The 12,500-nt window shown below is 47.3% G+C and overlaps 1 protein-coding gene across 1 annotated transcript in view; it reads left to right on the top strand.

Annotated features, from left to right (window-relative positions):
* Positions 1-12,500, top strand: part of si:ch211-186j3.6 (neural-cadherin) — a 139,774-nt gene that overhangs the window by 65,272 nt on the left and 62,002 nt on the right. Inside the window, 6 exon segments of the mRNA XM_067249417.1 lie at positions 558-755; positions 1,013-1,238; positions 2,223-2,427; positions 4,711-4,822; positions 8,352-8,428; positions 8,430-8,602. Coding sequence (XP_067105518.1) covers positions 558-755; positions 1,013-1,238; positions 2,223-2,427; positions 4,711-4,822; positions 8,352-8,428; positions 8,430-8,602 — 991 coding nt within the window.

Below are 12,500 nucleotides of genomic sequence, written 5' to 3'. Positions count from 1 at the left end.
CAACTTAGAGAGGCTGACATTCAATGCAATTGTGTTTTGAACATTAGTAGCCTATAGGAACGGAATGCCTGAAAGAAGGAAGTCAAAAACAATAAGGAGTACTGAAAGAATTACAACAGGGGGATGAAGGAGGGTGCCTTTTTGCGTGTTGTTTTTGTTGAAGTTGTAATTTTTGTGTGCATGGAAGTGAACAAAGGAGTGCTAGTTCTGTTTGTGTATTTTCTGCAAACTGCAGCTCTTGATTTGGTAAACGTCGTGATTAACAGATTTTGATAGAATGCGGTGAGGCATGGTGCAAATTTGACAATCCTGGAATAACACCTGAATTCCCTAAAACCCCACATCATTTACACTTTGCTGGTTTTCTGACACTCTTCTTTGTGATCGTACGTCAGAGAGTATGTGTGCTGTGTTTGTCTGTGTCTATTTGTGTGTGCCTGTTTGTGTGAAAAAAATGGCTCCACCGAAGCAATGCCAACACTTTGACCGTCCTCTCTCCCCCCTCCTCACTTCTTTCTCCTGCTCCTCTCCCGGTTCCTGTTCCCCTCCTGTGATAGGGTCAGATTGGTACCTGGTGAGGGTGGAGCTTACGGTGACGGACGTCAATGACAACGTACCAGAGTGGACCATGGTGCCCGCCCCCTACCTCGCGGTGGTCTCCCCTGACACGCCCCCTGGCTCTCTGGTGTACAAGCTCAACGCCCGGGATGGAGACGAGGGCAACAACGGGGAGGTGGAGTACTTCCTGTCTGATGGTAAGTCACTTCCTGGTTCGTGCGGGTGGGGAAGGACTGAAATTGTTTTTTTCTTCGATTTTTGGCACCCTACACTTCATCATACTACCCCACACAGTATCAAGAATACTATCTACTGGGCTGATATCTTTGAGATTAAGAAAGCTAATGTTGGGTCCTAAGAGCCGTTCAATCCATTCTCTCCTTCATCAAATCTATCAAATATCTCTGAGATGAAGCAAAACTGATCGCTGTCGTCTATACCACCACTCCTCCAGGTGGCGATGGTCGCTTTGAGGTGGACAGGAAGAACGGCCAGGTGCGGACCACGGGACTCCCTCTCCAGCGGGACAGGGAGTATCTTTTGACTGTGGTGGCGTCTGATAGGCTGGGCAGCCGGAGTTCCCCCGCAGTGGTCTCCGTGGTAGCGGGACCACGGGCACCGCAGTTCGCCAACACCTCCTTCACCATCGCTATTCCTGAGAACACACCCGAGGGCCAGCCGTGAGTACACACACACCAGCACATACGCGTATACACACACACTGTCAAAAAACACACATGCGTACACCAACGGGCACACACACATATACACACACAGACACACAAATACACACAGACAGCAGATGTACAGTTGAATGCTTACTTCTAAATGCAATGCATTCACAATGAAATTGTGAAATATTTGCTACAAAGGATTTTGAAGGAATCAAAAGTAAAACAATAAAGAATAAGAATAATACTTTTATCCCACTTGCTGACTTCTTATTGAGATGTTAATAAAAAATACATAATGGAAATAATAGACTTATTTTCTTCATGACTGTGACAACCCACAATCAAAGCATACTTTATTCTGCCTGGTTTTCACACAAACAAATGTGTGTTAAATCATGATTAATCACAGCTCACAATGTGATTAAGCCAGCTAATAATTGAAGAAGGATTTTCTTTCATGTTCCTGTAATGAGTAATGTGTTATGCCTGGAAAAGGTTTATACAGGAGGTTACATGTAAATACAGCAATAGAGCAAGATGACACGCTTGAATAATCACACGTGCAGATACACACACACTTACATATTCTGTATAAGCAAAAGCACTCATAGACACATTTATAAATACACACATACACACTTACCTGTGCAGTAGGTCATTCTTCCTGTGTAGTGAACGTTTAGACTCAGTCCAGCAGAGCGTGAGGCTCTCAGAGCAGGCTAAGCTCTCCTACCTCATTAGATGTGTGAGATCATGTATGATGATGTGTGTTAAACATGGATTACACGCACTCCCGCACACACGCACACACTCAGGCACTATCAACCCTACCTAGTTCTGCTCATTATAACACACGCTTATACTGTTCTTATCTTATCTATGCATATTCCTGATTAAATGAACCCTGAGGTTTTTTATGATGTTAGTGTTATGTTGAATAATCAGTACCTCTCTCTATTCCTCTCGATCTCTCTTTCTTCTCCTCCCTAGATTCCTGGTCACTCCAGCCATGTCATTCCAGAATCAGCCAATCAGCTACAGTCTCCTGATCAATCCCAGCAGCCTGTTCTCCATTCAGGAAGAGACAGGAGAGATCAGTCTGACTCGGAGCATTGACTACGAGGCGGACCAGCATCGCTACCTCCTGCTGGTCAGAGCCAGCGAGAGCCAGGGCAGCCTCAGCAGCGCTACAGAGGTTGGTGACGTCAGTGTTTTCATCCATTTTTTTGTCATAGTACTATTAATATTCAAAGTAGCAGACGTGGTGGTAGTAGTTATAGTGGTAATACTTACCAATATTAAGGTTCATTGTATAGATGTGTATCGTTGTGTTGTTCTCTCTCAGCCATGTGGTTAAAGGGGTTTTAAGTCCCCTGCTGGCATACCGTGACACCATGAACCGCCCCCCAGCCCAGTTATCATCACATTAGACAAGAGATCCTCCCTCCCTGCCTGCCTGTCTCTCGCGCTCTCTGGCTGTCTGACATCTACTGCTCTGGTCTGGCCTCACCCTGTTCTTCCCTCGCCCTCAGGCACAACAGGCGAGCACAGAGCACACATAAAGAGAGAAGTGGGGGAACAGGGACCCTCGGGCAGACAGGAGGATGGAGGGATGGGGCGAGAGAAAGATGGAGGGATAGACTGGAGTAGTGCTGTACAGCTTATGGAGAGAGAGCAAGAGAGAGAGAGAGAGAGAGAGAGAGAGAGAGAGAGAGCAAGAGAGAGAGAGGGGGGGGGATGCAGGTTCCTACCGTACATCTGTGCTTCAGCATGGTTCTGAGAAAAAAGGAGTGTTGGAAGAGTGAAAAAGATTTTGAGCTAGACAGATACTAGAAGAGAGGCATATGGAGAGAGAGAGAGAGAGTGACAGAGAGAGAGAGAGAATGAGGCAGAGAGAGAGAGAGAGAGAGAGAGAGAGAGAGAGAGAGAGAGAGAGAGAAAGAAAGAAAGAAAGAAAGAAAGAAAGAAAAAAGAAAAGTGTTAGAAGGCAAGAGGTCAGCTAATTTGTGCTTCTGCTGCACATTGCCCTGGCACTCAGCCCAAACCCAACCCCAACCCCCCCCCCCCCCCCCCCCCTTCCTCCAGGCCAAGAGCTTGAACCTCCATACAGTACCATCACTTTGAAGCTGCATCCATGCTATCACTGGCTCACTCTGTAAACACTGCAATGCATAGGGGAATTATGTGTCTCACATGAAAAACATGGTGCTGAGTAGAGTTAAAGTGCTCTCTTGGCCCTCCACAACGCCATCTTCTCTCAGCCATGTCTCTGCTCTCTGTGTTCTCAAACGGGTGCTTTTCTGTTAGTAAAGGGGTCCAAAAGTCAGTCTTTGAAAAAAAAGAAGGTTCCAAAGGGTTGTTTGGTTAGCCCTGTGGGGAACTGTGAAACCCCCTTTGAGAGTACTCTCTTTTCTGTGAACTGGAGTCCTTGCTGTTTGCCATTTATTATCAGGCCCTTTACTCCTACTGAGGAGAAAGCAGCCATTAGTTACCTAACCAAGCAGAGACCTGCCCAGCCCAGCCTTTCCTCCTCTCTCCTCTCCTCTCCTGGTGCTCAGCAATATTAAAGCTGACTGACTCTCAAATCACATCCTCCTCTTCATCACAGCTCTCTATTGCACACACACACACTCAACACACACACACACACTCAACACACACTCAACACACACACACACACACACACACACTGACACATAGACATGCTAGCGCACACACCAACCCACGCACAGAAAGTCACACACTAAGACTCCCTGACCCACACAGTCAGATAGATTTGATGTGTGCGTGTGCGTTAACAGATTGTGTTCCATAGCTGCAGGCTGGATGATGACAGGGGACATCTGTTTAATAAAGGCAGTGTTTCAGGAGAAGAATTCTCCAGACGAACAAGACAAACAACAATGATAATCATAATTTGGGCAAAAACATCTTTCATACAACTTTTTCACTGAAAACACAAAGGCAAAGCTACCTTTGCGGCTCAAATCAGTTGTTCTTATTTAGTCCTGATTTACAGAAGGGAGTGAGTGGGACGCAGAAAGAGGGGAGGTGGAGAGGAGGGAGGTGTAGAGGAGGGAGGTGGAGAGGAGAAAGGGAGGCTGGGTGGGAGAATGGAGGGCAGAGAGAGGCTCACTTGGTCCAGGGCTCTCTTTCTCTCTCTGCACATTATGATCAGAAAGGACTCAGTCACTCGTATTGGACTGTTACATGAAACCTCCCAGCTCTGGCCTTCATACCAAATACACACCTGTACTCACACACACCTGTCCACACACACGCAAACACCTGTACTCTCACGCAAACACCTGCACTCGTACAGACACCTGGACTCACACACCTTTTTCAGGTAAACATTCAAAGGCAGGAAGCTCATTCCGAACGCATTCCTTTCTCTTTGCTTCGACCCATACCTCCTCCTCTCTCCTTCTGTCTCTCTCTTTCCGCCCTCAAGTCCTCTTTTTCTCCTCTCTGCCAGGTGCGGGTCATCATCGTGGATGAGAACGACTGTGTCCCTGAGTTCCTGCAGTCCATCTACAGCAAGGACGGTGTTCCCGAGACAGTCACCACGGCAACATCGCTGCTGCAGGGTGAGTGAGCACTCGCCCCCCAAACGCCCCCTCTCTCACATCTCTTTGCTTTCCTCTCTCTACATACAAAATCCCTCCATTTCTTAAAAATAAAAGGTGTTCTGTTTTACCTTCTCGTTTTCTCTCTCTTCCTGTCTCTCTTTCCATCTCTCTTTCTCACTCACTCTCTCACTCTCTTTCTCTTTCAGTGTCCCTTTCAGAGACAGCCTATTGTCTCCCGTACATCAGACAGCCTTGTTCTATGGTGTGATTGTAGCGGGCAGTTTACCGTGGCCTGGAGGTGGAGGGGCACACATAGGTACTCAGAAAATGATTTAAAGAGTGGAGTGGAGAGAGGGAGGGATGGAGGGAGGGAGGGAGACTGCGTGATGGAGAGGGAGCTAGACCTGCATGCTGCAGGAATACTAAACAACACAAGTCCCAGTTTCCTCATCGTGTGGTGGGTGGTACAAGTGGCCCATATGAGGTGAACTGACCAGACTCCAGCTGGAACTGACCAGTCTGCAGAGGTTCCCTGCCAAAAGGGACACAGCGTGTTGGCTCAACAGGTGTCTATATACATTATATATATATATATATATATATATATATATATATATATATATATATATATATATATAGAGAGAGAGAGAGAGAGAGAGAGAGAGAGAGAGAGAGAGAGAGAGAAAGAGAGAGAGAGAGAGAGAGAGAGAGAGAGGGAGAGAGAGAAAGAGAGAAAGAAAGAGAGAGAGAAAGAGAGAGAAAAAGAACGCTAGGATCTGGGTCACATCTACGGGGACCTTAAGGCCTAAGCTTTCAAGGAAATGATAGATTCAACCATGTTTCTTTTTTGTGTTTACGTGTCGGACCAGAGGTTTACAGTGAAGGAGCACAGATTAGGGCCCTGTCCACCGGATTAACAATGTTGGAACACGAGCATCTGATTGTGGTTCAGGGCGAACGGCGCCGGCAGCGCTGTCCCTGTGCACGGCCTTCTGGGAAAGAAGGATTAGAGGCAGGATGAGCATGGTGATCTACTCATCTGTCCTTGTGTGTGTTTGTGCTCCCCAATGGTCGTCCCAGAGCTGGGCTTCTCTCCTAATCCTCAGAGCACTCTGAGAGGGTTCCGAAACGGACACCGTTGTTTCAGAAATACCCACTTACAGAACCACATTTACAGGTGGAACCTTTAGATAGTAAAATAGTCCCGACTAGAAGACCATATCACTAGAAATGATATGGTCCTTCTCTGAGCACTAGAACCATGTGTTCCTGTTCCACTGGGATTGTGAAGAAAGTGCTTCACTTTGGAACATCAGTCGTTAGAGCCTCCAGACCAGTCTGAGAGCTGAGGCTGGGAGTGGGAAGGATTTAATACACACTAAAGTAGACACTGATAGGATTTCTACTTCTGTAAACTCATGGACACACTCTCTACAGGGTCAGAAAACACTGACATAGACACACACAAACACTCTTTGGAAATGAAATATTGACCCTGTGTCTCTGTCTCTCTGTTCAGCCCACGTGAATGTACACTGTCAATACAAGACGTAGTCAGGGATTGTGGCTTTGTGCTCAAACAACCGGAGAAGAGCTTGTGCACGTGGCTAGCAAAATCACCACCTGTAATCCCAACAGCACACGTTGAGACCAGTTGAAAAAGATGTCAATGAAAATGTCAACAAGGATCCCGGAAAGTCTCAACTTTGCTCTGATCTCACACGTGTGGGGTAAACCCACAGCAGTTTGCCTACAGAGCCAACAGATCTGTGGATGACGCCGTTAACATGGCCCTCCACTTCACCCTACAGCACCTGGACTCCCCAGCATCCTATGCCAGGATCCTGTTTGTGGACTTCAGCTCTGCCTTCAACACAATCATCCCTGCCCTGCTTCAGGACAAGCTCTCCCAGCTGAACATGCCCGACTCCACCTGCAGGTGGATCACAGACTTCCTGTCTGACAGGAAGCAGTGCGTTAAGCTGGGAACACAAGTCTCTGACTCCCGGTCCATCAGCACCGGATCTCCTCAGGGCTGCGTCCTTTCCCCTCTGCTCTTCTCCCTGTACACCAACAGCTGCACCTCCAGTCATCCGTCTGTCAAACTTCTGAAGTTTGCGGACGACACCACCCTCATTGGGCTCATCTCTGACAGGGATGAGTCTGACTATAGGTGGGAAGCTGACAACCTGGTGACCTGGTGTAGCCAGAACAACTTGGAGCTCAATGCTCTTAAGACAGTGGAGATGGTTGTGGACTTCAGGAAGAATACAGCCCCACTCACCCCCATCACCCTGCAATCTGCCTACCCTCGAGGACCTGCACACCTCGAGGACCCTGAGGCGTGCGAGGAAGATTGTGGCCGACCCCTCCCACCCTGGTCACTCCCTGTTCCAGCTACTCCCCTCTGGCAGAAGGCTGCGGTCCATCAGGACCAAAACCTCACGCCATAAGAACAGTTTCTTTCCATCTGCTACTGGCCTCTTCAACAAGGCCAAGGACTCCCATTGACATTCATTCACTTATTTAACTATTATAAGTCCATCTAATGGCAATTCAGTATGCATAAGCCACTTTATCTCTTGCACTATGTTGACCATTCACGCTGCTCATTATTCTTATTTTTATATATATTTTATTTTATATTTAAATTGTTGTATTCTTAGATTGTTTAGTTCTTAGAAATAGTTAAACTTTTCTACTTTTACTTAATTTAAGATCTGTATATGTTTACTGTTTTGCTCCTCCCTGCCACAGTAAATTCCATGTTTGTATAACATACATGGCGAATAAACCGAATTCTGATTCTGATTCTAAACCCCCTCCTACAGTGATGTGAGATACCACACTAATCCACCCAACCAGAAACACATGCAGCTGTTTTTCACTCGGGCCATAGAACATAGCCTGAAGACACACAAGTCAGAGTGCAATCCATGCTATGCTGCAGCGTCAGGAGAATCACAGAATCATAGCATTGAGAGGTCTGCGCTGGAATGTTCTTGTTAGCGGAAAATATGCTTATTCCAGTCCCAGGTGGGTCTCCCTCTTTTAGCAAGGCAATCAATCTGCTCCTGGCTGGCCACTCCGTGAGACTGGGAACATACAGAGGGGAAACAGAAATGTTGCAAACAGCGGCGTCCCCCCCCGACCTGCAGAGCAGGAGAGAGCAAACACGAGGGGACACGGCTGAATTGGCAATAACTTAACTTTGGTGCACTTTCAGAGTGAGAAGTCAGAAGACCGTACAGTAGTTGCAACCGCTCTGACACTCTACCCCATCTTTCCTCTCTCTTGCTCTCTCTATACATCGCTTTTACTTCCTCCCCCCCCCCAGTGTTGGTTTCTTCACATCCTTTCACTTCTATCACCCCTTCTCTTTCCAGCAGTGTCAGCCAGACACTTTCATCTCCACTTTTCATTGTTCTCCTACCTACCTACCTACCTACCTCTCCCTTCCATTCTTTCGCTCTCTCTTTCCCCCTCTGTCTCTGTCACCCTGTTTGTATTATCCATCAGTAACCCATCCTGTATTTCTTTCTTCCAGTGTCAGCCAGTGACTGTGACTCAGACCTGAATGCTGAGCTGACATACTACACCCTGAGTCCCGACTTCAGCATCTCCCCCCCACGGCACCATCTTCCCAGGGGGGGCGCTGGACTACGAGAGACCCAACCACCTCTACGAGTTTGTCGTCATGGCGGTGGATAAAGGGGAGGTGCCTCGCACAGGGACGGCGACGGTCCGTATCCGCATGGCCAATGTGAACGATGAGGCGCCCGAGTTCTCCCAGCACGTGTGAGTACAGGGTTCTCCCAGCATATGTGAGTACAGGGTTCTCCCAGCACGTGTGAGTACAGGTTCTCCCAGCACGTGTGAGTACAGGGTTCTCCCAGCACGTGTGAGTACAGGGTTCTCCCAGCACGTGTGAGTACAGGGTTCCTCCCAGCACGTGTGAGTACAGGGTTCTCCCAACACGTGTGAGTACAGGATTCTCCCAGCACGTGTGAGTACAGGGTTCTCCCAACACGTGTGAGTACAGGATTCTCCCAGCACGTGTGAGTACAGGGTTCTCCCAACACGTGTGAGTACAGGGTTCTCCCAGCACATGTGAGTACAGGGTTCTCCAGCACGTGTGAGTACAGGGTTCTCCCAGCACGTGTGAGTACAGGGTTCCCCCAGCACGTGTGAGTACAGGGTTCTCCCAGCACATGTGAGTACAGGGTTCTACCAGCACATGTGAGTACAGGGTTCTCCCAGCACATGTGAGTACAGGGTTCTCCCAGCACATGTGAGTACAGGGTTCTCCCAGCACATGTGAGTACAGGGTTCTCCCAGCACGTGTGACTACAGGGTTCTCCCAGCACGTGTGGGTACAGGGTTCAGGTTTGGCCCCCGCCCACCAGGAAATCAAATACACATCCAATTTGATCTGTTCAGATATGGCACTTGTTATGACCTGTGACAAATAGGGCTTGAGGTTTCCCACTGATCAAGACTGATATCTACCATAAACCATCAGACAATACAAGAAAAAAATACATGAATCTCAAAAAAGGAGTGATCCACTGAGATATCCCCTCCTTCAGAGACAGCTGCTGATGCTAAATGTGCAGAGAATCCATCTTACATGGAACTGTCTTCAATGTCTGAGTGATCAGTCATGTGAACACCCAGCTCTAGCTGACAGCAGACAACATCTCTGATCTTGTATTGTCTTCTCTTGCTGTGGTGCGTTGCACCAGATGTTATCTGTCATCTTTCCCATGGCAGTGTGGATCAGCATCCGTCCTCGCTGCTCACAGCTGCCTGCCTCCTCCCAGCATCCTCCAACAGCTGCCCTTACCCACAATCCCAAGTGCCTGCCAGTTCCCCAAATCCCACACAACTGCAGTGATGGCCAGACCATCACACAGCCAGACCATCACACAGCCAGACCATCACACAGCCAGACCATCACACAACCAGACCATCACACAGCCAGACCATCACACAGCCAGACCATCACACAACCAGACCATCACACAGCCAGACCATCACACAACCAGACCATCACACAGCCAGACATCACACAGCCAGACCATCACACAGCCAGACCATCACACAGCCAGACCAATCACACAACCAGACCATCACACAGCCAGACCATCACACAGCCAGACCATCACACAGCCAGACCATCACACAGCCAGACCATCACACAACCAGACCATCACACAACCAGACCATCACACAACCAGACCATCACACAGCCAGACCATCACACCAACCAGACCATCACACAACCAGACCATCACACAACCAGACTATCACACAACCAGACCATCACACAACCAGACTATCACACAACCAGACCATCACACAACCAGACCATCACACAACCAGACTATCACACAACCAGACCATCACACAACCAGACTATCACAAAACCAGACTATCACACAACCAGACCATCACACAGCCAGACACGCACACAGCCACACAAACCAACAGACACAAGCACACAAGCGGGCCTAGAGACAGAAAGGGATATAGGAGGAGGACACGAAACATATATATATACTGTATACAGTATATACTGAATATATACTGTATATATAGAGAGAATGAATGGAGATCTTGTTGGAGGAAGAATGGAGGAGAAAAGGGAGATGTAACTGGTCCTGGCTCATGTCCTCCACTTCCTGCTGCTCCTGTTCTCAGTAGTCTGGCATTACAGTAGATTACATAGACACACACGCACACACTCATGAACACACACATGTGCACACACACATGTGCAGCAACTCACAGCCTACTAGGCTACTGTAGAAGGGATGTCTGGTGGTGCGTCAAGACTTTGTTTTTTGTGTCTTTGGCAGCTCGCCAGTGCTTTGCTCTTCATTGTCCGATTTTCTGCCAGCTTGCTCTGCAAACTGGTGAGGCAGGTTTCAGCCAGCCATGCCCTGGGAAGTCACACCCACACATGGACACAGAACGATGTGTTTTACAGTAGCATGTGTGTGTGTGTGTGTGTGTGTGTTGTGTGTGTGTGTGAGAGAGAAAGAGAGAGAGAGAGAGAGAGAGAGAGAGAGAGAGAGAGAGAGAGAGAGAGAGAGAGATAGATATAAAGAGAGAGAGAGAGAGAGAGAGAGAGAGAGAGAGAGAGAGAGAGAGAGAGAGAGAGAGAGAGAGAGAGAGAAAGAGAGAACCCTTGTGAGTGTGTGTGCATGTCAGACAGATAGAAAGTGTGTGTGTGTGTGTGTTGAGGGGATATTTGAGCTGTGTACTGTGGGTTGTTCATATGAAGGATATGTCTGTGTGTGGGTGTGTTTGTATGAGTGTGTGTGTTTTCCAATAAATTGATTTCCTGTCAGCAGCGAGACGTCAGTTCAGTTTTTCTTTTTATTCCATCCTGTCTACCGACAGCAGATTTCTCAATGGTACACACACGTACACACATACACACTCACACACAAACAAACAGACTATCACGAACGTAAGAGCGATATGAAATCAGTCATATCCCAGACGGGGGCGAACATCGGCCGAGTATACCTCCGACGGGGGCCAACCATGTCTGATACGTCAGCACCCAATCCAGGTCCCTGACTCTATCGCACCTTCGTTAACTTCCTTTTCCTCCTCCTCCTCTTTTTCCTTTTATTCCTCCTTTTCTCACTCTTCCTCTCCTCACTCCTACTCCTCCTTTCTTGCAAAAAAATCCTATTGGCCAGACTTCTTTTGTCCATCGTTGTTTAGACCATACACCTGATGGATTCGTAAATATATTTTTGGTGACCTTCCACCCCCTTTTCCCTCAAGATGTGACAATTCAACTTTTGACACCTACTTGGACAGGGGCAGATTTAGACAAATGTAGAGATCGTGTTTTCTACCAATCATGCTTCCGCGCTCCTTCTACACCTCCACCCTCTCCTCTGTCATTTCAATGCCTCTCACAAAATAGGTGACCTCGACTTTGAGCTGTCAGTCATTTGTCAAGACCCTGTAACTTCTGTTTCTGTGCGACAGACACAGGAGCAGACCGGAAAAGGAGGCTGTGTGTTTTCACTTCCTCCACGTTCTTTATGCATGTATGTATCTGTGTATGTGTTCTATGTATGTGTCCGGACATTGTTTATTGTTAAAAGGATCCCCATTAAGCTGTCACCAAAGTGGGACGAGCTAATCTTTCCTGGGGTCCAACAAAAAGAGAACAAATAAAAATTACTTAACAATGATCATGTAAAAGCAGAAACATTGTAGACATCATTATAAACATCACCAGAAATCACTCTGAACAAATCATTACAGCACTACATTCATTACTCCATTAATACAGTAAATATGTACATTCCCTCCTCACTACTATAAATGGTGCATTCTCAGATGGTACCTGAAAGAGACTTTGCTATTAATTTTACGTATATCCAGTGGGCAATTATTCCAATGATTGATGGCACGATAAATAATTGTTCTCTTCAAAGCATTTGATTTTGGGCATGGTAACATCATCTGGCCATCATCAGCTGACCTAGTCAAATGAGAATGAACCTGATCACACCTAACAATTTGATTATATAAGAAAACTGGTTGAGAAAAAAAGACAGTGTGTGGACATGTGTGTGCCAGTGTAGTTAAGTGCGTAGGTGTGTTTCTCTGTTATGTGTTTACGTGTTACAATACATGCGTGTGTTTGTGGTACTCAGTGTGT

Source organism: Osmerus mordax, chromosome 13 (genome assembly GCF_038355195.1).
Source record: "Osmerus mordax isolate fOsmMor3 chromosome 13, fOsmMor3.pri, whole genome shotgun sequence".
Classification (NCBI taxonomy): Eukaryota; Metazoa; Chordata; class Actinopteri; order Osmeriformes; family Osmeridae; genus Osmerus; species Osmerus mordax.
The sequence above is the reverse complement of the archived record's forward strand: the minus strand, read 5'-3'. Positions and strand labels throughout refer to the sequence as shown.